At 44.5% G+C, this 25,451-nt stretch overlaps 2 protein-coding genes across 4 annotated transcripts in view; both read right to left on the bottom strand.

The window, feature by feature from the left end:
• The window catches only part of ATP6V0A2 (ATPase H+ transporting V0 subunit a2), a 41,328-nt gene extending 33,386 nt beyond the window's left edge, over positions 1 to 7,942 (bottom strand). The window contains exons 1-3 of the mRNA XM_025889716.2: positions 7,638 to 7,942; positions 2,839 to 2,917; positions 888 to 985 (exon numbers count right to left, since the gene is read on the bottom strand). Of these exons, the coding sequence (XP_025745501.1) occupies positions 888 to 985; positions 2,839 to 2,917; positions 7,638 to 7,754 (294 nt within the window). The 5' untranslated portion in view covers positions 7,755 to 7,942. The remainder of the gene's footprint in view (positions 1 to 887; positions 986 to 2,838; positions 2,918 to 7,637) is intronic.
• A 2,422-nt stretch (positions 7,943 to 10,364) lies between these two features.
• The window catches only part of TCTN2 (tectonic family member 2), a 22,814-nt gene continuing 7,727 nt past the window's right edge, over positions 10,365 to 25,451 (bottom strand). For 2 of the 3 annotated variants that reach the window (XM_025889837.1, XM_073881273.1), the window contains 13 exons: positions 25,007 to 25,203; positions 24,221 to 24,347; positions 23,294 to 23,435; positions 21,954 to 22,019; positions 21,029 to 21,163; positions 20,695 to 20,772; positions 17,890 to 17,967; positions 16,965 to 17,076; positions 14,480 to 14,586; positions 11,910 to 12,063; positions 11,054 to 11,179; positions 10,815 to 10,903; positions 10,365 to 10,584 (listed from right to left, as the gene is read on the bottom strand). In XM_025889837.1, the coding sequence (XP_025745622.1) occupies positions 10,481 to 10,584; positions 10,815 to 10,903; positions 11,054 to 11,179; positions 11,910 to 12,063; positions 14,480 to 14,586; positions 16,965 to 17,076; positions 17,890 to 17,967; positions 20,695 to 20,772; positions 21,029 to 21,163; positions 21,954 to 22,019; positions 23,294 to 23,435; positions 24,221 to 24,347; positions 25,007 to 25,203 (1,515 nt within the window). In that variant the 3' untranslated portion in view covers positions 10,365 to 10,480. The remainder of the gene's footprint in view (positions 10,585 to 10,814; positions 10,904 to 11,053; positions 11,180 to 11,909; positions 12,064 to 14,479; positions 14,587 to 16,964; positions 17,077 to 17,889; positions 17,968 to 20,694; positions 20,773 to 21,028; positions 21,164 to 21,953; positions 22,020 to 23,293; positions 23,436 to 24,220; positions 24,348 to 25,006; positions 25,204 to 25,451) is intronic. The other variant, XM_025889839.1, reaches the window with a different exon arrangement.

Genomic DNA, 25,451 nt, shown 5'->3' with positions numbered 1-25,451 from the left:
GCAGCAACAGAGATGTGTAAAACACATCACTCACTCCGTGAAAACTTGTAGGCAAACAAGTCCCTTGACACTCTACTTGTGCTCCACCTTATAAAAACTATAAACACTCAGTAATCACTGAAGTCGTCCTTACATCACAACCAACCCAAACAGGCCAAACCAGATGACTGTGTTCTACTCATCTGATGGCACAACTCTCTCTCAAGCCCACTCACACAATAAATGTTAAGTGACTTCCTCCTCCCCAGATAAACACACAGAGCGGCCAGCCACAGAATAGTGCTGGCTATACAATGCTGATTGTTTCAGTGTTCGGGAGTGCTAGTGTGACTCGATTTACCATGCGATGAGCTATCCAAGGATCAGACCCAAACCTCAGTGGATAATTCACAGGGGCACTAACGAACAAGATAAGCCAGGGTTCTCGCAGGGGGAACGCTGTGTCCCCAACACCCAAGACGCTGAACTTGGGGACAAGGAATTGTGTTTGCTGCCCACCTGGAATACCCTATCACCTTCCCACTAGCTTCTAAGGATCAGACGGGAGGCCAGTGAGTTTGGGAGAATGTTAAAGGGCATTGGCCTGCAGCCTCCCTTACTTGCACCAGGAGAGGCATGCCAAGGCATGGATAAACCCAGAAAGAACACTCAGAAACATTACACCAGATTCCTCAACCTGATTTTCTTAGCCCTGGTTCACTAACCACCCGGAAAGGGAGCATATATCTTACATCACAGATAATCTATTACTGAAGGCTAACCATAGCATTGTTCTTCAATTTTCATTGCACAGTTTTGAGAAGAAAACCTGACAAGCCCTAGACAACATAAAGTAAGTAAACAAGCAGCATCTGAGCCCAGTGACAGCTTTGTCAGAAACAAGTTACCTGCATTTCTAGGACTTGTTTAAGAGGTGGTGCAAGAGGACTGGTCTCTCCCTCAGGAAGGGGAATGTCAGCTCTATTAATTTCCTGCACCAAATATGCTGTGGGAATAAAAGGTAAACAAATTAGATGCAAAAACTCACTCTAAGACATTTCCGTCAGAACATTTTCCATCCCAACCATTCCTGGGTCACCTAAAAAATTAATGTCTGAATGCACCAAAGTCTTGCTTGTTCCAATCGATTTAGAAAAAGCCTTTTGCAACCTCGTTTCCAAAGATCTGCAAATTAAACCGCACCTAGAGAGATCAGCATGCAATGACCAAATAAACAATAACCTGATAAAACACTTTCTGAAATTCCCCAAGTTTTCTTTATTTTTGAAACTCTAGTTCAAGAACTTTGCAGTCACAACTCTTTCTGTACCCACAGATGCAGCAGGTTAAGGACACACTTGCAAGTGCAGGAATAATCCAATGATAGACCATCTCCACCAGAGAGGGCAGCGTGACTTCCCTGCAGATGCCCTTAGGAGGAAAGAAGTATCTATCAAGAAAAGCACAACCTCTATCAGCCAATGGAGCCCCGAGAGATACAGGGCAGAGAGCCAGGCTCTCCTGAGCGTTCCCCGTCAGCCAGGCTGCTCTGACTTGCAACAACCTGATCTCACGTCCCAAACCAGATTCATAAAACCGGTAATGAGCCAGGCAAAATTAACTGAATTTCTTTAGTTTACATTTTCAATGCCATGAAGCATCCTTGTCCTTAGGATGAAACTCACAATGAATAGTAAAGTCATTACTAGATATAACATTTTGGAGAAGTGTTACTAGTTACTTTATTAAGAAAGAAAGACAAAGAAAAGTAAGGAAGTCTTAGCAACAGGATAGCAAAGGAAGCAAGGGGTTAAAGAGGTTTCTGGAAATGGGACACAAATCGTTTCACCAATTAAACCTCATTTACTTGGGAGATTTTTTTTTTTTAAAGTCCATATGCTTTTTGAAACAGTTTAAGCTACAGGAAATCCTGTATGTGTCTAAAGTGTTGTCACTGCCTTTAAAAACCTCATTCCTAATACATGACCTGTCCAATGACTCACTACGTTACAAAGACAGGAATATGATGTCACTATCGCACATGATCTACACAAGTAACTAGGACCTCAAACGATATGCAAAGGAATAGATGATTAAAAGGGTTTTCTTGTCTTAAAAATCTCCAACTAAAAAATGTAAAATCCACAATAAATATTAGCTATTAGAAATCACTCCAAATGTCATATTCTGGCCCCTCCTGGGCTCTCTCATCCCCATGTTTTTTGGTTCATCCTACAAAGTTTTCTACTTCGGTCAGTTGTCTGAGATCAACCCCCCTCTCCCCTATTTTGGTCAGAACTTCCAGGTGTGAACCGATAATTCTGACTGTCTCAGGCTAAAGATGTTAAAGATTTTACAGATAAAGCAAGTAGCCTTTAGCTACTGAGTTTTGATGGTAAACAAGCAAGAGAACACTGATTTAACACCGCGAACAAAGCCAATCTATCTGCCATTTCCTACCTTCCTTGTTCTTTGAGATAATTTTAAGTAATATGTTAACATGTATATGATGTTTTTAAGTTACGATAAATGACAAGGGATTGGCTAAATAAATTATAGTACATTAATTTCATGAAATACTAAGGAGCCATTAAAAAGGATGCTGGGTCCATCTGTTTATTGACATGAAAAGACGTTGCAGGAAGTACCAGAGTGAGAAACAGAGCTGACAACAAAATAAACTGATCGTTATATAGAATCCTTACTTTTATAGATGAATAGTAAAAAATAAGGAATGGTGAGTTCTTTTTTTCCTTTTTTAATTTTTCTAAAGTGAACAAGGTTTGCTTATATAAAAATCTGTTACTAAACTAAACTTATCCCCCCAAAAATAACAAAACAAAACAAAATAAAACTTACCTAATATTCGTTCTAGTTCTTCACACCTCTTCACCTCACCAACAAATTTTCTTTGGAAGGAACTTACATTCTGGTTGAGCTGAGAAAAGGATGAAAAATTTGCTTTGAAATTTCTGTAATTTAAATGTAAATGTGATTTTAAAAATAAAATATTATTGGCAAGGGTTTAGGGAAAAGCACATCCTCACACGCTACTGGATGGGAGTAAAAACCGACAAAACTTTTCTGGAAAGCGACTTGGCAACTGTTATCAAAAAGGCCTGAAAAATATCCTTTGGCCCAGAAATATTCCGTGAGGAAAATTAACCTGAGGGAAAAAGCGGATACAGACAAAAACCTACCCAAAAGAACATCAACCTCAGGGATAGAGGAAAAAGTGATTGCCAACAGAAAACTGGTTTAAGAACAGAGAGTCTCCATCCATACCAGGGAACACTACCCGGCAATAAAGAACAAATCCCTGACACACTAACACCATGGATGACTCTCAGAAACACAATGCAAGTATGTCCTTCAAGAAGACACAAAAGGCCACATACTGTGTGATTCCATGTCCATGGAATGCCCAGAGAAGGTATATCTAGAGGCAGAAAGTAGACTAGTGATTGCCTGGGGCTGGAGGCGGGTATGGGGATGAACCGTACGCACAAGGGATCTTACTAGGGGGATATGATGCTCTAACACTGGACTGTGGTGATGGATGCATAACGCAGTAAATTTTCTCAAAATCAATGAACTGTACACTTGAAATGGGTACATTTTACGATACAGATCAATAAAGTTGTATAAAAATTATGGTTCAGCCATATAACTGATTATTATGGCCTTAGTAATAATTATGTTTTAAATGACTAAGGTATTGGATTATATTAAGAAGTTATCATTAGAGGTGCCTGGGTGGCTCAGTCGGTTAAGCAGCTGCCTTCAGCTTGGGTCATGATCCCGGGGTCCTGGGATCAAGTTCCGCACTGGGTTCTCTGCTCAGCGGGAAGCCTGCTTCTCCCCTCCCTCTGCTGCAGCTCCCCCTGCTTGTGCTCTCTTTCTATCTCTATCTCTCTCTGTCAAATAAATAAAATCTTTAAAAAAAAAGAAGTTATCATTAAAAATTTTAAGTATGATAATGATACTGTTTATGATTTTTAAGCATCCTTACTTTTTTAGAGATACTTGTTGAAATATTTCTGAAAGAAATTATACATCTGGGATTTGCTTCAGAATCATCTTGTCTGAGAGAGGGGAGGGACAGATTTTGTCTGGAGGTGGAAGGCTGGAACGAGGGGCCATGAATTTATATTATGGGTACACGGGAGTCACTGTTCCCATACACTCCTCTCTCTACTTAACTTCTAAATACAAAGCTTAAAACAATAAAAAACATTGTAAAAGAACATTTAATAAAATGAGGAAATTAGTTATGATCTGTGTCTGGAAAAAATTAAAGATACTTTCAGTGTGGTTCCAATTATATGAGAATACACACATATGTACATTTTAAAACATTATTAGGAAAACAATGTTAGACCAATATTAACCAAGGAGTTAGACTTAATTTCTAGGTAATGGGATCGTGGAAGTTTTTATTTTATTCTTAAGTTTTCCAATTTCCCCAAAATGGACCTATTTTATAACAAAAAAAGATTAATCACTCATGTTGAAAGGCATTTAAGGCAAGAATGTTATCTTTCCTCCAGCCCATCACTCTTACTGGGCCCTCTCAGAAACCACAATCAGACGAGAACTTGGCATGAAACTGCCCAGCCCGAGAAGCGTCACCCCAAGGGCTCAGTTCTTGTTCAGTTTTTCAAATGTTTTTAACAGGATTAACGAGACAGAAGACAAAAATTCAGATTTCACTTCTGTTTGTCACATTCGCACTCATTTCTGGGATCACACTAATCTCAAGTAACCCTTTTCAAGCTCACGATGACTCAGGCACGATCCACAGAACTAAGAACAAAAAGAAGCGATGCATCGCGAGTGCCACCCCAGTGCCCCGTTTCGGGGTTGGTCCTTCAACAGTCAACACTGCTGAGCGCTCCATGGCCATTAGGGTTCTCCACACGGCAGAGGCTTCACAAAGAGGCCCATTTCTGCAGCCGCGATATGAAAGTACTTGGGTTTGAGTGATGCCACCATCACCACCTCACAGATATGAGCTGCTTTTTTCCGTTGTGTGGTTTCTTTTACTAAGTTTTGCTTCTGCTGTCTTTCTCAGGAGGCTATGTCACCCTATTTCTAGGCTGATAATAGGATATCACAGTAGTGTCCCTTGTCCCCAGTTTCAAGCACCTGCAGTCCACCGAGGTCAGGAAGCAGACAACCCCCCTTCTGGCACATCACCAGGTCAAACAGCACCTACATCATGCACCTCACTTCATCCCACATCATCTAGAGAAGAAGGGTGAGTACAGGACAATACGATACATTGAGAGACAAGTAACTCACATATACCCTCCCAAACACGTTTACATAATTTTTATTAGAGTGTATCGTTACAGGTGTTCTGTTGATGTTCATCTCTTACTGTGCCTGACTTGTAAATTACACTCTACCACAGGTATGCACGTACAGGAAAACCCGTCATAGCCACAGGGTTCAGTACTCTCCGGGGTGTTGGGCATCCACTGGGGGTCTTGGAATGCATACCCGCAGATACTGGGGGACCACACTGCATTTTACTGTAGACTCATTTTAAGACTAACCCTGAACCTAGAAAAGCCAGCAGAGGCTATGTGGTGCTGGTTTTACTGATACCCACACCAGCCAACTTCCCACTCTAGCCGCTGAGGGGCTAACGGAGAAACTGTTCTTAGACTGCAGACCATCGCGCAACAGTGAGGTGAACTGGCCCTTCTCTCTACTTGGCTGTCACTACAGAAACCCTGGGCCTGCCTGCTTTCCCTCGGGAGGAGTACTAAAAGGGAAAAATCATCCAGCCTATGCAAGCCATAAAAGACTAATGTTTGTAAGCCCAGCCAGTGAATGCAAACTCAGTGAGGAACTCCATTAAAGAGCAGAAAAAAGTGTCAGATGCTACGGGGCTTTCTGCACTAGCACCCATGCTACCTGAGTGTCAACCCAAACCACAAACCACACACACACACACACACACACACACACACACACACACACGCAGAGGTGAGATCTTTATCTGCACTTTTTCTTTCACTGGTTTTCAGTCTTGAAGGATCCCAAGTATAGTCTACTACCTCAGGTAATGGCATTCAGTGAAATGCGAATCTTTGTGGTGACTAAGGCCTTTGTTCAAACCTCCGCGGTTTAAGCTTGTTAAGTCCCTCAGCTGGAGTACTACCAGGATGGAACCAAACTACCAGTTACAAATAAGGGAGCCTATTTCTCTCCTGTTTCCTGCATCTTTCGGGTGCTCCCCACAGCTGATCACAGCACCTACCAGGTAAGTGGGAACAGAAGCTGAAGCCCAAGTGACTCCAGAAAACAGGAAGAGAGCCCGGCCTTCCCTGCGGCCTCGGCTGTCACTCAGGAGTTTCTCCCTGACCTTGCAATGCCTTTGGAGTCGACCCAAGGGTCACTGATATCAGATCTCGAGTAGGGGTGTTCCCTTTTGAAATTGAGGGCCCCTCAGAGAGATGAAGGGAAACAACCAGGAGATCAAAGTTGGGGCCCAGGAGGAAATAAAATGTTCCCCTGAAGTGACTTTCAGTTCAATCACTCAGTATTAGATCCTGCTTACTACTCCCCTTCCACACTTTGTTCTTTCCCTTCACAGCACTTCACAATTCCAGTTCACAAAGCCTGTTTATCTGTCTCCTCCCAGGCTGTAAGCAGCAAGAACATAAGGACCTTGTCCACCTTGCTTACCACTGAGACACCAGCATGAAAAACACTATCTGGAACAGAGCAAGCACTCAATAAAGGCTTGCTCCTTCATTCAGCAAATGCTGCCTACTAATGCCCACAAATGCCAGGGACTGTGCTAAGTCTTGGGGAATCAGGAGTGAACAAGTCAGGAGAGGCCCCTGGCCCTGGAGGTTGACAGTCCATGGTGTAAACAAATAATAAAAAAGTAAACAGATACATAAACAAGTGTTTATCATTACTTGTTGGGAAGACAGTTCCCACTCCTTAGTAGGCAGTGGTATGCACATCACACATCAGTGAACAAAACCAAGGAAAACCCCTTCCCCTCAAGGCGCTTACACCCAGTTCATTCCCAATTCAGGTTCTGGGCTCCTTCTGTTCCCTCCATCCGGGACCCTGTCCCCCCAGATCTTCCAGGGCCAGCTCTTTCCATTCAGGCCTCATCTTGGCTCAAACGTCACCTCCTCATTGGGGCCCTCCTTGACCATCCCGACTTCGAGTCACCATCCCATCATCCCCGTTTCATTACCCTCACAGCAAACATTATGTTTACGTGTTTACTTGCTTGGTATTTGTCCCCGCCACCCCCATTAGTTCCAAAAGGTCTCCAAAAGGCCTCATGAGATTCGTTCTTCCCCCGGCCAGCCCAGGGCCTGGCACAGAGTCGGCGCTCCGGAGCATCTGATGGCACTCCCCTAAGTTGATGAAGACTACCCAGAGCGTTCCTAACTAACCCGGCCAAAGCCGCCGCCGACCAGACGCCCGGCGACCCGGGGCTCGGGCCCCGCTCTGCGGAAGCTCTGGCCAGTAAGCCGGGCCCCAGCTTCCCTGCCCGTGAAATGGGGACAGCGGCGCGCCGCTGCCCAGGAGCCCGCGGAAGGGAGGCCCGAGAGAAAGCGAAAGGCGGGCTGCGGCGCTGGGCGGGCAGGTGCGGCCCGCGTCTCCTGGGCGACACTCACGTCTCGGAACTGGACCAGGCCCTTCTCGCCCAGGGCGCTGAGGCACTCGTAGGCCGTGCCGGACTGCAGGAACAGCTGCGCCAGGCACATGGTCTCGCTCCGGAACAGGGACCCCATGGCGGGCCAGCCCGCGCCCCGGCGGGGCCGGACAGGCGGCGGCGGCTCCGGGCCGCTCGGGTCCGCGCGGTCAGCCGGGGCGGCCGGGGCCTCGGGCTCCTCCTGCGGCCTGGCCGCCGCCGCGCACCATGGGGCTCCGGGATGCAGCGGCCGCCCCCGGTCCCGCCACCGCGGCCCCGCTCCGGCCGCTGCAGCCACGGCGCGCGCGAAACCCCGCCCCCCGCTACAGCCGGTTCCGGTTCCGCCCCCCGGGTGTGCCCGCCCCCCTCCGCGCCGGCCGACCAATGGGCGCCCGGAGTTGCGGCCGGCGGCGGCGGCGGCGGCGCCGGCGGGGCCAACCCGCACAAACCCGGCGGCCGATGGCTGAGGCTCCGGCGGAAGACTGATGCTCGCTCAGCTCTTTAGACGTTTTGAAAATGAATTTTATTGAGTTTGTGCCATAAAGTTCACCAGTTTAGGGTATACAATTCTGTGGTTTTTAGTAAAGTTACAGAGTGGTTGTGCAACCATCATCACGATCCACTTTTAGAATATTTCCGTCAACCCGAAAAGGATTCCACTTGCTCAGCGCCGTCAGTCCCCAGCTCCGGGCAACCTCGAACAACCTCGTCTCGCAGATCTGCCTATTCAGGACGTTTCACACCGACGGCATTACACCAAATCGTGTGTTTGCGGCTGGCTCCTGCCGCGGGCCCTTCTCTCGGGTCCTGTCCCCCGTGCAGACCAGACAGCGGGGTCGGGTGCCGGCACTGTCGCCCCGCTGGCCACGTTTGCCTCTGCAGATCCTCCACACGGCAGCTCCAGTCACCTCTGACACAGGACGCAAATCTCACGCAGCCCACTTCAGATCTTCTGGTTTCTCCCACTGCTTTCCCAGTACAATCCAAACTTCTTACCTTGGCCAGCAGGACCCCACAGGCCCTGACCCGCTCCTTCCCCGAAGCCCTCGTCTCCATCGCCTGCCCTGGACTCCCTTTGCTCCAGCCGCGCCTGCCTTCTTTATCTTCCCAGGTCGGGGTGCTTGAACTTGGCGATTCCTCCCTCTGCCCAGAACACCCCTCTCCTAGACCTTCTCAAAGCTGGCTCCTTGGAGTCTCAGCTCAAATGTCCCTGCCCTCTGAGGCCGTCGCAGGCCCCTAGTTAAGGTAATCTCCCACCCCACCCCCGTTTTATTTCCTTCATCACACCTACCACTGTCTGAAATTATCTTGTCTCTATTTATTGCCAATTTTCCCCCACTAGAATGTAAGCGCTGCTAGACAAAGGACATTGCCTTGGTATCTCCAGGGCCCAGCATGTAGTAGCCACTCAATAAATAGTTCTCAAATGCATACATCAATGTATAAACTTAGAAAAGTTAAAACCATATAGCAGGTCCCTCAGATCCCATTCCTCTGCCAAAATGAGCTTTTCCCCTCTTAACTACAAAAGTCATCCTAACAAAGCCCACAAAATCGGGCTCAATTTCCTGTCATTTGAAAATTTTAAATTAACTTTCCAGAGCTAGTTATATTAACTGCCCTAGAAAGACTTTCCGAATTACTACAATTAATTGATCAGTGGGTATTTCCTTTTCTTTGACAAAGGACAATTGTTTTACTCCTTCTATAGGGTGTAATCACTTGGACCATAGAGATCCAAATCAAAGAAAAAGAGAAACAGAAGGGGAGGAATCCAGTATTTCTCAATGCAGTACCTATAGAGGTAATTGAGGGAGAAACTTCTTTATGTCGTTAGTTACACGCTTAATATGAACAAGTAAAAAATGGAACTGGGCTTACAGATTTGCACTGGAAAATGCAACAACACATTGGTTGTGTCCGGGAAGTCAGGAGGCCCCAGGAATTCCATCAGAGTGTGAAAGGGAAGATGGTCACTTCTCAAAATTAGGTTTACTGACCGTGTCCAAATCCATCTGAAACATGACTAAATATGTCTGGGCCACAGAGAAAATGCAGAGATTTGCCATGTGGCCAAGATTGGGCTATGGTTGAAGACATCCATCCCCCACCCCCCCCCCCCCCCGCATCATGCCATGTGTCCCCTCGTAAGGAGCCACAGGAGGAAAATCTCTCAAGCCTCAACTAGGAAAAACTATCCTTCACCGAAAATCGGCTTATTTTAAATCCGGGGTCTCTGATTCCTGTACGTAATCATACTTGTGCTGGCTTCCCCTCCTGGTCTTGTTTTACTCTCTCTCCTCCCCATATACTTGCCCTCCCTCGCCTCCACACCTTCCCTCATCAATTTATTTTGTGTATATATACAAAATAATACATAAACTTTATAGCATACACGTTTTTAAGGCTTTAAGAATTACTAATTCTTTCTTTGAAATAGAGGAAATTAACCAAACAATTCATCGGAAATACATAATTTGAAGAAAATACTAACTTTCTAAGATAAGAATAACATACGTGGACCAAAACTCCTGTGACTTTAGTAACTTGTGATACACGAAAGCTTCTAGTAACATTTATTTACACAGTTGACCCTCTTGTGCATTTTGCTCAGTCTCATCCAACGATGAGAATGTCTATTCTGAACTGCTCTGCACATCCGGATAGTTACATATGTGAATTAAATTCACAGTAAAATTAATTAAAAAAATTTTACAAAAATAAAGCACTGCATTTATTACAATTTTACAGACAGGCACACAGGAGTACGACAAGTCACTGAAGCAAAAGTCTGTGGTCTGTGAGAAGTCAGGTGGTAGATGAATTTCAAGCTTTGCGTGTTCTGGTCCAGGGGTTACTGAGGAATGCAGCTAATACCAAGAAGGATACCAACAGTAAGCTCTTGGCCACGCACTGAGAATAAGCCTCACCTGCAAGAAAATGAACCAAATGAAGCACAATTCTTATTTCTTAACTATTTTGGCAATTAGGTAGAAATAAACCAAAACAGTAATAGTGATCACTCCTAAGTGGCAACCTTATTAGTAAATCATTTAAAACTCTTTCTATGTGTTTTAAGTTTTCTGTGACATATATTTTTAAAAAATACTTTAATAGGCAAAACATAATGATAACCCTTCCAGAAATCTGCTTTACCCACCTTGATAATACCGGGTCAATGGATACAGAAGTTGCGGCCAACACACCTCATTTCTGTTACAGTCATACTCCGTAAAATTGATCTGGAATCTAGGAAACATTTTAGAAGATTATAATAGGCACAACAAAGCACGCTCTTGATGAAATGTGTCAAACTTGATTAAAGAAATAAACTTCTTCTTTTCAAGCAACTGTTTTTCTGCTTCCTAATAATGGTAACTAGGTTGTCAACTGGATTACCTTGTCAGTGGACGGGGTAACCGTGCAGGTATCTTAATAAACTGGACAGATGCACTGACAGGAAAAAGGTCGGCCTTATCCTCACAAGTAAGCCCACACTGGAATTGCCAGTTCACCGTAGAGAACCTGGGAGGAAAAGATTATGCAGGTAACACATCCACCAATCGTTTCTAGTCTGTTAAGAGCCTGAGGGAACCAACAGCAGCAATATAAACTGGGATTCTCTTAAAGAAGCTTCAAATTCTACTAATGCTTTTTCCCCCTTTGGACATATGCACAAGGAGGGAGAGTAGCATGGGGAACCTCACAGGCCGGTCACCCTGCTACAAAAATGAACAATATAACAAGAAGAACAGCAACAGCTAGCCATCTTGGAGGGTTTTCCAGGTGCTGGACAGAGTACAAAGGCGCTCTATATGCATCATGTACGCACACACCACATCACTCTCAGAAGAGGGCTACCAGCTGTTTGGTGGTTAACATCTGTTGTTTCTGCCTATCCAGCACCCCATCCCCTTTTTCTGGCAACTGCACCCCAGCCTCCCCTTGGGGAAACGCCTCCCCACAGTATTCCCTACTCAGTATGCATGGATTATTATATTCCCCCCCCGGATTTCATCTTTGTACCCCAAGAGTCCGTGCAGAATCCCTTACACACAGCTTTATAAACACCTGTGAGAACAAGTTACCATTATACACATAGTTGATAACATATTTCATTTATACACATAATCATGTTGCTAATAACTGCAATTCATAAATAATCAGATTGCACATTAGCATTTCCCTATTCTTTGGAGCACCAGCAACTTTACTGACTCTCTCTAAACTACACTTACCCCAGATGCAATCATACCTTGTCTCTATGCCAACTATCTCCTGCTGAGTAATCCCTTCCACTGCACCAGCATCTGAGATGAGGATGCGTATATGCAGTCGGGCAGGAATATCCACGCAGATGCCATTCACACTGACAGGAGGGTCTGCACCTGTGTCAGGGGCATCTGCACCTATAGAAATACCAAGTTTGGAAAAAATGATAACAGTTTTCCTACAGTGCCATGATACAGGGGAAAAACTGGGAACTGTTATGAGACAGGAATCACATGAAGGCATCTCTCGTCTCTAACAGGCCCTCGGTATCATCACCCCAAGCCTGTGCTAGCGCTTGTGCTCAAAATGTCTCCTTGTCTGTTCAGTCAGTCACCAGAACTTTAAAATCCCAGACCCACATAATAAAACCAGACATCCTGATTCAGTTCCCAAGCCCCAAGCTCCCCCAGAGTTTTAGCAGAAATACCATCCAACTGCAGTAAAATACCATGAGGCTGAGTCCATGCTCTTGCTGTTCTAGTACAAGCCGTCTAAGACATTCACAATCCATGCGAACGACTGTAGTTAGGATGGACTAAACAGTGAAGGAGCAATAGGGTAACACAATGGAAGAGAATACAACTGACTAAGAAATGAATAACGACAGGAGGCGGGTGGCAAGTTGTGAGGGGACACTGGAGGGACTTGAAAGTTGGTGACAGCTTATGACTTCCAACTTCCTCCTCCTCGATGCACACGTTCGACATCTCTTCTGTTTATCAACCAGGATCAGGGTTGATTTTGGCTTAGAGACAACATTGAAGCCAAGTGCTTTCACCTCAAAGGCAGCAAGATGTCATCACCTCAGACTTCCTACATAACCACCTTGGGTTCTCCGTCTTGAAACCTCCCATTCTTTCTACTTCTCAGGTACTTTACTGACTCCTTCCCTCCATCCGTCGAGCATGCCACAGCCCATCCAGCTGGCCTTGTGGCAAAGCCCAGGGGTTGACAAGCCCCAACCTCTGGTTTCTGTCTCCAAATGAGGATCTAACTCTGGGCCTAGTGACTTGAGCGCGGGGCACAAGAGGATCGGTGAATCACAGCCTGAGAGCCCCATGGCCCCCAGGACCCCTCCCAAAGTCAGAGAGTGATATGGGGTGCTTCCGGCCCACAGACGTATTACATGATCCCTCACCGCCCCAAGAGGGCAGGGGACCTGGGTGTCGTAATGATCCAAACCAAATCACAAGGGGTGAGGAGAGCACAGGCACGTGTCTGGATGGTCCTCTGTGTGAATTCCAGGCTGCTGAGCGGAAGTGACCAGAGGTGGTACGGAAAGCAGGATCCAAAAAGCTGCTTACCACCAGCCGGGCAGAAGGGAGGGGCACAGCAGGATCCTCAGTGACAGGAGGGGACTTAGGACAGCAGATGCTGTCGAGCCAATTCTCTCTTTCTGGCCACAAAAGACAATGCCATTAATCAGAGCCCTAGCAGAAGCTCTCCTGTTGGCACATTTCCACAGTCAAGACTCCCCTTACTTGCCAGCCGGGGAGCCAGCAAAGAGGCTGGAAGCCTGGGTCTGGGTTCCAGCTCCACCACGACCCACTGAGCCCTTGAGCTTTGCCCTGACGAGCTGAGTGAGCGGCAGCTCAGTGGCGGCCAGACGGACGTTTTAGATTGGAAGGTGACCCCAGGCCTGCTGTGGCAAGGAAGTATGGCTCATGGCTACTATCCGGGCCACGCGCACCCTACCTCCTCGCGCTCGATCCTCTGCCAGCCCGACGCTGCAAATGCCTCCGCCCAAAGGCCCAGACCTCCAGCCTTTCTACCTGGCCTGGGTGGGGCCTGCTACCCTTATCTGCTACCCCTGCACTTCTTTCTGCTATAACCGCTGTCCTGAGAGACAATTCACACACCATACAATTCACCCAGTTAAAGTGTACAATTCAGTGGTTTTTAGTATATTCAGAGCTACGCAGCCATCACCAAATTCCATTTTTGCTGCCCCAGAAAGAAACCCTGTATCCATCAGCGGTCACTCCTCACTTGCTCCCACCTGCGCCAGCCCCTGGCAACCACCCGTCTGCTCTCTGTGGTGACAGATCTGCCCCATCTGGGCCTTTTGTACACATGGCACCGTACAGTTCGGGGTCATGTCTGTCTGGCTTCTTTCACTCAGCATCATCTTTTCAATCACCTTATTTTAAATTAACAACATTGCTTTTATAAATTACAAAGTCCGGTCTCGATTGCCTATATTCCTGGCAAACGAAAACAGCAAAGCAAACTGAAATGCACTGAAAATCTTCAGTCTTCATTTAAACCTCCTTTTACAAAGGCTGTTAGCTCATAAAACAACTGGGCAATCTGAACCTCATGTGGATTTCCTCTTAAAAAAAAAAAAAAAAAAGCACAAAAAACCCACAAAGGCATCATGAAGAAGAGGTAAAGGATGTGAAGAGCCTGCTGCCCAGAGAGCTAACCTCTAAACAAACGTCAGTTGAGCCACAGCGAAGGAGGAAGACCCATCCCGTGGGCTCCCACGCACGGCCAGTGCCGTGCACTCCTAGCAGCAAGTTACACGCGCACACGTCCGCAGCTGTGACTTACGGATTATTTCAAGCCAGTCGTCACTAGGATGGTTGTAATCAGAGTTGCCTCTCATTGCAACATGAGTTGCTTGTATTAATGAGTCAAGTCGCTTGACAGCATTCTCCCTGCAAGAGAGTAAGACATTTCTCAGCACATGGCCAGTGGCTCTCATCCTGAAGTCCTTTCCAGGTTGTGCTTGCCTAGGACTAACTTGGCAACTAGTTAGCTAGTTGCTAACTCTTAAACTAACTCCCTTTAGTTAGGGAGCCTAACTAAAATCTGCCAGAGAGAGTGGCATTAAAAGCTGGCTGGGCATCTGCCCGTCCAGGATGGACCTGAGCTGCCAGGGTAAGACATACAGAAGCAATCGTTTACTTTGGATTTTAAATATTAGTAATTTATGTTGGTATCATGTAGTTTACAGGCTCCATTGAGTGTTATAAAACTTGGAAGGTGCGTAGATCACATTCCAAGTTACCAGGATAAATTTACAGGCCAGAGGGATCTGAGAGCAAAAGGAACCTAAATATTTTAGCTAGAATTTTGAGCCAGAAGATTAAGTGAAGATCAAAAATCAGAACTTAGCGGGCTTCTGGGTGGCTCAGTCGGTTGAGCATCTGACTCTTGATTTTGGCTCAGGTCGTGATCTCAGGGTCGTGAGATCGAGCCCTGCGCTGTGCCCCACACTAGGTGTGCAGCCTGCATGGGATTCTCTCTCTCCTTCTCCCTCTCTTAAACAAAAACAAAAAAAACCCTGAAACTTAGCATCCCTCCTTTCTGGTGATGTCATTGGCAGGTACAAATCTTATAAACTTCAGGGGAGAGACGCTGCAGATTCCAGCCTTATTCCCCACGACCAAGAGTTCTGCTAGTAACTTACACCTACAGTCTACTTCCCGGCTTAGTGCCTCCCCATCTTTTCTCAGCTCCCCAAAGAACCATGCTACCCAGGATGTGTTATAGATGAAATGGGTGTAAGAATGGATGCAATTAAAAACCACAACAAGATACCACTTCACACCTACTGGGACGGCAACTATCAAAACAACAGAAACTAACCAGTGTTGGGAGGATGTGGACAAATTGGAACTGTCTCACATTCCTGGTAGGAATATAAAATGGTGCAGCCACTGAAAATGATGTGGTCGTTCCTCAAAAAAGTAAACATCTAATTACTATATAACCCAGCAATTCCACTCCTGGGCATATGCCCAAAATCACTGAAAGCAGGGACTCAAACCAAAACTGGCACATGAACGTTCATGGCAGCGTTGTTCAACAGCCCAAGCTGGAAACAACTCAAACGTCCGTTAATGGATGGACAGATAAACAAGATGCGGTAGAGCCGTACAGTGGAACAGGAGTTGGCCACACAAGGGAGCAAAGCACTGACACCTGCGACAGTGTGCATAACCCTCGAAAACACTAAGCTGAGTGGAAGAAGCCAGACACAAAAAGTCACCTATGGTAGGGTTCCATTTATATGAAATGTCCAGAATAGGTCAATCCCTAGAGACAGAACACAGATCGGTGGTTGCCAGGGGCTGGGGGAGGGGGGAATGGGGAGGGATAGTTAATGGGTACAGGTTTTCTTCTGCAGAGATGAAAATGTTTTGGAACTAAATAGGGGTAGTCATTGTATAACATCATGAATGCACTAAATGTCACCGAACTATTTACTTTAAAATGATTAATTATCTTACATGAATTTCACCTCAATTTAAAAATAAAAGAATGTATATGCATATCCATAAACACACCTTCCAAATGCCACCCAGACAATTAAGTGCAAAGTTCTTTATACACCATGTAACAAGGCTTATGTATTTTTTTTTTAAGATTATATTTATTTATTTGAGAGAGAAAGAACAAGAGCACAAGCAGGGGGAGCAGCAGAGGGAGAAGCAGACTCCCCACTGAGCAGGGAGCCCAACACAGGACTCGATTCTAGGACCCTGAGATCATGACCTGAGCCAAAGCAGATGCTTAACCGACTGAGCCACCCAGGCGCCCCAAGGCTTATGTATTCTTTCAGTGTTATTCACACCAATCATATCTGCCTCCTGTCCTTTTTATGCTTCTAGGAGTATTGGGTTCCAACGATTAACAGACTTTAGCAGAGTTAACTGCATAAATATGGATGAAAGGGCTCTAGTCCCAAGAAAGAACTCTATTTTCCCTTCTATCAATGTCTGATTCAATTCTTTTTTTTTTTTTTAAGTAGGCTCCACACCCAATATAGAGCCCAACACTGGGCTCAAACTCACAACACTGAGATCAAGACCTGAGCTGAGATCATTAGTCGGACGCTTAACTGACTGAGCCAGCCAGGCGCCCCTGAATCAGTTCTAAAGAAACTGTAATTTTTTCCACTACCACTTTACACAAGTGTGTTATGCAGACTGCAATTTTTCACATTCATGTTGTCTTTAGTTTTCATGGGGTGAATTCATTTTAAGCAAACCACTCAAAACACAGGCAGATTCGCCAATGATACGCTCACCTGAGCTGAGTACAGTTTTCATGGATCGCAACTTCTAAAAGACATCCAGATAGTGCATTTTCTCCAAATAAAATGGGTTTGAAAGTTGCCGATGCACACAAACCCCTTCCAGCTAGAAAATAAAAAGATTATCCTCTTACCATTTTTGCTAAATGAAAGTAAAGATTTACTTCAAAGTTTTTCTTGGAAAACAGACAGAAAACAATCAGTAGAAATAAAGTTTCCAATTTTCTCAAGAACTGAGGTCATTGTTACTCTAATCCTTTCAAAGCTGAACAGAGGCGCCTTTCTATATCAGAATACCTGGCCCAGGATCAATGGTTTATTCTGAACATGGAAGTTAATGCCTTCTGGCAGATGCAGGCACTCACCACCAAGGCAAAGATTTTCCATTGTTTGGAACAAAGTTATGGTCGAATTTCCAATTAGCACCATCCTGGGCTACAAGCAACGATGACAAGAGACTCTCTCCAGCCAGTCCCGTATTTAAAGATTTTGTTTATTGGAGAGAGAGAGAAAGCACACCAGCGTGAGCAGGAGGAGGGGCAGAGGGAGAGAGAATCTCCAGCAGACTCCCCCCAGTCACGGAGCTGGACTCAGGGCTCCAACTCATGACCCTGAGATATGACCTTGAGATCATAGCTGAAATCTAGAGTTGGCACTGGACCGAGCCACCCAGGCGCCCAGCCAACCCCATGTTTAAATCTCTCTTACAAATAACCAGCACTTCAGGAGCAAATAATGTTAAATTTAAAACCAAACCAAAGAAAGTTGCGGAAGCATGATCTCCTCCACTCTCCCCCCACCCCGGCTAAATAAACCAACCAGAATTCAAAGTGATTAACTACTTGATTAGATTCAAAATAAGGCAGCATTTCCAATTCTAGTTTATCAAAGAGCGAATCATATCACCAAACCAGATTACCCGATTGCCAAAGGTGTAAAGTCGTCTCATTCAACCTGTTGGGATTTAGAGCTCGAACAGGCTTGCCAAGTTGGTAACCTAGACAAACACAATAATGAGAAGTAGCTAAAGTTAACCTAACATAGCAACCCCTCCTCATCAAGTAGTATAAAAGAAGAATATGCAAAGAAAGGAAACACACAGGCAAAGCTTTGTCAGAATACGCTTGAGACAAACCATCTTCTTTCCTCTTCTTTTGCTTTTTTTTTAACAAAGATATCTGTGCGACTTTTTAAAATCAATTTTGAAATTAAAATCCGAAAAGGCACGAGCAGGCAAGAGTCCGTCCAGGGCCCTCACACCGGGGAATCAAACGCCAAGCAGGCCAGTTACTAAGTACTGCTGAGTGATCACTACCACTGGTCCCAGGCGCTTTGAAAGGAGACTTACACCAAAGTAACCTTTCGATGGGACACTCTGGTAAATCAGTCCCACCCCGGGACGATTCAGGTCCTATTCCCGTTCTCTCCTATTGGCCTGCGCCTTACTGCTTCCACTTTTTTACTATGAAAATGTTCACACGTACACAAGGGTTGAAAGGAACACCACCCAAAATCAACAGCCGTGAATTTCCAGCCAGATTGGTCTTCTCTGTATTACATAAGCACATACATACATATTTATTTTGGGCGAGACCTTTTGAAAATAAGTTGTAGACTTGACACTTCACCTCTAAAAGCTCTAACATACAACTCCTGAAATGAAGGATATCCTTCTACATAACCATGATACCAGTATTTCTCCTGAGAAAATGAGTAATTCCTAATAATCAAAGTATATCCAGTTCATACCTCTATCTCCACATGTCCCCAAAAAACATGTTTTAGAGCCATTTGTACAAACCGAGATGCAATCAGGGTTCACGCCTAGTGCTTGTGTTTCCCACGTTACTTCTCAGCATTCCTGAACCAGCCGGAATTGAACCAGGGTTCATCCCTGCCCACCCCCACCTCCCGTTCCTTGCTGCCTCCCTGGCCCCCACCCCAGGTTATTCCTGTTCCCAGCCCGCGCTATCTGCTTTCCAAGGTACAATCTCCTCCACACAGCCCAGAATAGAAAACTTGCCGAGGGCAGAACTGTGACTCACTCTGCTTTTCTTCCAGCACTGAGATCAGAACCTGCACAAACTAGAGACTTCACACAGGTCCTTAATGGTGGGAAGTGTAGGTGAACGGTCAACATTCCACTTCTCTGATGTTCTAGAATGCCCGTCCATGAGACTAGCACACATTTATTAATTATCTTGTATTGTTCTCTGTTGTTTCTATGACCTGGTGCCGTCTTTCCAAGTAAAAGAATTAATTCCTTGAGAATCGGGCCCATGTAGTGTACTCCTCCTAAAACCCTTCCTGCCTTGGAAAGTGCTAGAGAATGGATGGCCGTATATACACAAACTATCTCACGGACTGACTGGTTCTGGCTCATAATCAATTTATTCTTTTTTGACAAGAGCGTCAACATTTTTCACATATTCTGATGGTGTTTCTCAGAAATCCTGTGAAATTAAATAATGAAATGAAAACCCTTAAATTCCAGGAGCCTGCTTTGAAATCCAACCATAAAATCCAAAATTCCACATTAACAAGTACACTAAAATTTCATTTAAAAGAAAAAATATATATATAGGTAAAATGGAACATGCATTATTAAATCAACATACACAAATATTGAAAATCACGCAAACCAAAAAGTTATTTTAACTTTAAAAAGTTGTTCGTTCATGGTTACTTACTGCCTAGTTAAGAGTAGTAAAAGGAAGGGACAAGTTTTTAAAAAACAATGATAGTTTATCCAACATATATTTACTGGACACCTACTATGGTCCAAGTCAGTTTTGCCCAACAGAAATATAATGCAAACCACATATGTGATTTTAAAATATGACACATTTTTAGAATTTTTTAGACATTTAAAATTTTTTTTCTGGTAGCCCCATTAAAAAAAGAGAGAAAAAGTAGATGAAGTTAATTTGAAAAATATGTTTTATTCAACTCAATATATCCAAATACTACCATTTCCACACATGCCACTGGCCACATTGCATGGCTAGCAGCTGGCATTTTGGACGTGCAGTCCTCCCTACTGTTCCAGGTGCTGAGGAGGCAATGGTGAATTAAAGAAGCAAACAAATACACAACAAATCAGGTGATGCTATATTTGTACATAATCACAAAATGCACAACATGACCGGAAGTTCACAGTCCCTGTGAAGTCTCTCCACAGAACCCCAGGTTAGGAACCCATCATCTATAGCTTCTTAGTTCTATAAAAGCTAATTTGGGGTGCCTGGGTGGCTCAGTTGGTTAAGCAACTGCCTTCGGCTCAGGTCATGATCCTGGAGTCCCAGGATCGAGTCCCACATCAGGCTCCCTGCTCAGCAGCGAGTCTGCTTCTCCCTCTGACCCTCCCCCGTCTCATATGCTCTCTCTCTCTCTCTCTCTCTCTCATTCTCTCTCTCAAATAAATAAATAAAATCTCTTAAAAAAAAAAGCTAATTTTGCCAACATTATTCGGCATTATCTTTTTTTCAAAAGACTAGTAGCTAAAGAGAAAGAATGTTTTGCATTTACAACTACACTTACAACATGTCTGGTAAAAAAAAAAAAAAAAAAAAGTTGTTACCAGAAAAAGAATACAGTGTCACAAAAGAGAAAGAGAAAGGTTAGAGTCACAAACTAAAATTGGAGTGAGTTACAATCACTGTAGCGCAAGAGTACTGAATTAAAATATGTTTGTAGGATCAGCAATTGACATACACTGTCTTACCTGGATTCCCAGAAAATTCCTTTTCATCACCACTATTATAGCTTAAAAATTTTACTGTAAATCTCTGTGTCATGCTCCCTAGAAATAAAACAAAATAAAAATATAATGTGCACCATTTCACTAGGAAAAGAAATTATCCCCCATAGTGTTATTTTCTTTACCTTATAATTACATCTTGACATGCAAAAGAAAAAAAATGTTTTGTATTAAATCACAAATACAAATAAGAAACAAGTCTGACTTAGTTTTACGTGTAATAATTATGAGAATCGTAAAGAAAGAAAAAAAAAATGTTTTAAGCTGAAAACATTCTCACTGCCCTCAACAAAGTTACCTTTCTGGTGGGCATTAATTTTTGCTCTAATAATTGTGACATTTATTTCGCTGATTGTATTATTATTCCATCTGAAAATATAATGTTCTTCCACATTTACGTTTCTGGAGGCTGATTCATTGCTTAAAAGTGTTTCTGCAAATAAAAAATACTTTCATAAATTAACAACCCTCCTTGGATTCAAGTCTATTATTGGCCCCACCAAGTCAGCACTGGCCCCCTCCTCTAGAGCATCACAATGTCCTGGGTGAAGTCTGCCCTTTCCTTCCATTTCCATACCCCCAGAATGAGGCTCATAGCTCGATACACAGCACAGCCTCGGTCAAATGTTTGTCAAAGATGAAGGACTACAGAATGTCGGCCCCATAGCCCCATAGGAGCAGAGGCCTGCTGTCTAGCTCACTACTATGTTGTAGGTACTTTGCTAAGATCTGATGAATGAATACATTTGAGAATTTTAACACACTGTAAGGAAATACAAATATCTTTCATGCACAACAAAAGTCCTGGTACTATTAGCCAAACTCTGAATAACCTGTTTGGCTGCATCAAAACTGCAAAGTTTAGTTATTTAAAAAAAGAAGAAGAAGAAGGAGAAAAGAGAGCAAGAGGCCTCCATGCTGGCTCCCTGAACAACATTTCAGAAAAGGTCCACAGGCCCTGAAAACTAGCAGGGACCCTGGAGCCCACAGAACTCAGGGCTGTGAGGATTGACTCCAGGGCGCAGGTACCACTCTGAAGCAAGGCAAGACGGAATAAGGAACAAACCAAATGTGGAGCAGACAAAACTCTAAGTGTTGTGAACCTCCTTAAATTCTTCATAAAAATCTATCTTCCTCCCCCCTCTAAAAATAACTACATATTATTCGTAAGAAATGACCTACATATTTCTGTAGAGGTGATATGAAAGCGTTAATTCAAATACCTGTCCTGGTGATGAATTTGTCTGGGTCGGCTGCTTCCTCATAGGTTACTTTTGGTGTAACGATGCCTGAAAAGATACAGAAGTTGGCCTCCCGAGGACGACACAGCCCAACACGATCGTGTTTACTTATTCAAGGGAAAGCTTATCAGGCAACTATGGTAACTGCGCCCAGCCTGTGTGCCAGCTACCGACCTCTCTCCCACTCCCCAAATGCCAGCCATGGGAATCCCACTGTCCTTGGCATCTGGTAATGGCTGAGGAGGAGATTCCAGTCAGTGACAGAGATCCGGAGAGCTACTCTCCCATAGGAACAAACATGCGGTCCACTGCCAGTGGGAACGGAAGATGGTGCGCTCGCTCTAGAAGCAGTCTGGTGCTCCCTCAGAAAGTCAAATCACCATGCGACTTGGCAACCCCACTGCTGGGTGGACAGCAGAGAGAGACGCAAACGTGTGCCCACACAGACACGTGCACACCAGCGTTCACAGCAGCACGATCACGGCTGCCAAATGCGGGAACAACCCAAATGCCCATCAAAGGATGAATGGATGACATATGTGGCACAATTATTCATAGGATGGACTAGGACCCAGCCACAAAAAGGAGCGGAGTTCTGGTCCATGCCACGGCGTGGATGAACTTTGCAAACATGATGCTAAGTGAAAGAAGCCAGACACAAAGACCATATATTATAGGATTCCTCTTATATGGAAAGCCCAGAACAAAGCAAATCCATAGAGACAGAAAGGGGGTGAGCGGTCAGGGTATAGGGGTCAGGGTATAGGGTCTCCTTTAGGGGAAGGAAAATGTTCTGGAACTAAACAGAGGGGGTAGTTACACAGGTAGTTACTGTGAAGGTACTAAATGTCACTGAACTGTCCACTTGAACATAGTTAATTTTATGTTATGTGAATTTTACCTCCGTTTGTAAAGAAGAACTAACATGCAACATGCTGCCCTATGGAACTGGACTTTTTCTGAAGAAAACATCTTCCTCAATTGGCAGTTCAAATATTTTAAGTTAATCCAGTAGAAGTGATTTATATCCTCATGAGATCCCAGTTTATGTAGACATTCAGGTCTGTATTCCTTTCTTTTTTTTTTTTTCTTTTTAAGATTTCTTATTCATTTGAGAGAGAGAGAGCACACATGGGGAGGGGCAAAGGCAGAGAGAGAGGCTGAGATAGCAGACTCCCCGCTGAGTGCAGAGCCCAACAACAACGCAGGGCTCCATCCCACGACCCTGGGGTCATGACCTGAGCCGAAATCAAGAGTCAGTTTCTTCACCGAATGAGCCACCCAGGAGCCCCACGTTCTCTTCTCAAACCAATGTACCATACCTCCTACCGCACCATTCTTGATCTTCGCATTGATAATACCATCTTGCTCTCGGTACACTTCCAAATTAGTAGTGCAGCGAACATCAAAATTCTGAAGGAATGCCACTGGCGCGTCCTGCGCGCACTGCCCAGCCAGGGACACCTGAGGGTAAGGGGAAATCCCAACAGGGCTATGACCTCTTTTCAAGTCAGAAAATATAGGTCAGCGTCCCATACAGATTTGCTTTCTGCAGCCTGCTCCTCCTGCTGGGTTAGTTTCAAGAACGAATTCACTGACTAGATGACCCATAAATAGACTATGTAGTTCATTTGCTAATCAAAGTCTGGAAGCCGCTGGTTGAGGAGACGTATTTAACAAAAACAAAGAAAACTCCCTGCTCCATTTACTTTGCAGAAACATGATTATATTCAACTTAATTTTCTCTCCCTCAGGACAACCAGATTCTTGTTAAAACCATAAAAATGGAGTCCTAGAACAGTGAAGAGAGATGGTTTAGACTCCCATGTTTTCTTCCCACAGATATATGATTTTGGACTTAAAAAAAAAAAATGAAGATCACATAAAACTCCACAGCCTTGAGATAATTTTCAAAGTTCTGGAATATTATATTAAACTATATACTTATAGCTTACTAGAAATCAGCTGTTAAACTAACAGAAGTGCAGAATCGTAGTTATGTCTATGGAAATTGATAGAATGTCTTTTGGTTGTTATGTTCACTCTGAGATTTAGCAAAATCAGTGGCTAATTTAAGAGAGGCTGTTTAAAATAAAATCCACAGACCATAAAGAGTTGAGTGCCTGGAAATTCCACAGGAGAAAAATAAGGAACTTAGGATGAGACTTTTTAAGTGCAGAAATTCAATTAACAACAGGATGGGAAAAAAATGTCAAAGGCCCCTAGCATCTTAAAATTGAAATTCTTACCTGCGGAATGGTAAAATATGCCTTGTCTACAGTCATGATCGGATCTCCTTGCTTATAACCGAAGTCTGAAAAGTCTCTTAGGTCAGTATGCAGGTTCACCTCAAAGGAAGAGTGCTGCCCAGGGGAACTGTAAATCAATGCGAAGGATTACCACTAACTCGCAGCTATTATCTGCTAAAAACAATTCTTCTTCTTTTTTTTAAAGATTTTATTTTATTTATTTGACAGAGAGATAGCACAAGTAAGCAGAGAGGCAGGCAGAGAGAGAGAAGCAGGCTCTCCGCCGAGCAGGGAGCCCGATGCAGGACTCGATCCCAGGACTCCAGGATCATGACCTGAGCCGAAGGCAGCCGCTTAACCGACTGAGCCACCCAGGCGCCCCTAAAGACAATTCTTTTAATTTTTGTTTTACCTTTTTAATTACAAAAATAATAGGTGGACTAAAAGCCACAGAGGTATACACTTGAAAGTGGTTAGAGGTTAATTTTATGTTACAGGAATTCCACTTCAATAAGAAGAAGAAGAAAGTTGTAAAATTTCAACATCAGGGGAAAGTACAAGAAAGAAAATCAAGACCCCAGGAGCCCAGCACTCCTTCCCCAAACCCAGATGATCACTATTAACTGCAGTATCAACAATTTCTCTTCAGTGAGGCCCAATTCTTTCAAATATTTAACGCAAAATAAACTTGCTAACGGAAATCTAGAACCAAATCTCGAATGGAGGCGGTCAGGCCTGGGCCCGCGAGAGGCCGTAGGCACCTGTGGGCCGCGTCGGGACACGTACACGGAGCCGTGGTAGAAGTAGCCCAGGAAGGGCGAGTTGGCCGGCGAGGACTGCACACACAGGAACGGGAACCAGCCAGGGGCCCCGGGGGTCTCCTGCACAGAGCACAGGTGGTCAAACTCCGGATTGACGTCGCCTCCAAAAACGCCAGTGAAACAGGCCTCTCTGAACAGCTCTGTTAGATTGGACGAGCATTCCTTGAAAGGAAACACAGAGGAGCAGTGAGCAGACAGAAGCTTCTGTGGTGCCCCTCAGCTCTCAGGCGAGCAGGACGCCGCTGAAGAAGCGTGGAACGTAGTCTCTGTCCAGGCTACTAGCGCTTTGTGCTCACAGGAAGTAAAATCCTGCTAGAATTTCTCTCAATTCCGTAATGAGCCTCCAGGTCAGGAACTTCAAACCTTCCAGGGAACTACATCCTTACTCAAGACATAAGATGTGCCCACAA

This window comes from Callorhinus ursinus, unplaced genomic scaffold (assembly GCF_003265705.2).
Source record: "Callorhinus ursinus isolate GAN/ISIS: 27379988/994484 unplaced genomic scaffold, GSC_fseal_2.0 scaffold41, whole genome shotgun sequence".
NCBI classification, from domain to species: Eukaryota; Metazoa; Chordata; class Mammalia; order Carnivora; family Otariidae; genus Callorhinus; species Callorhinus ursinus.
Note: the sequence above shows the minus strand (reverse complement) of the source record. Positions and strands in the feature narration are given on the sequence as shown.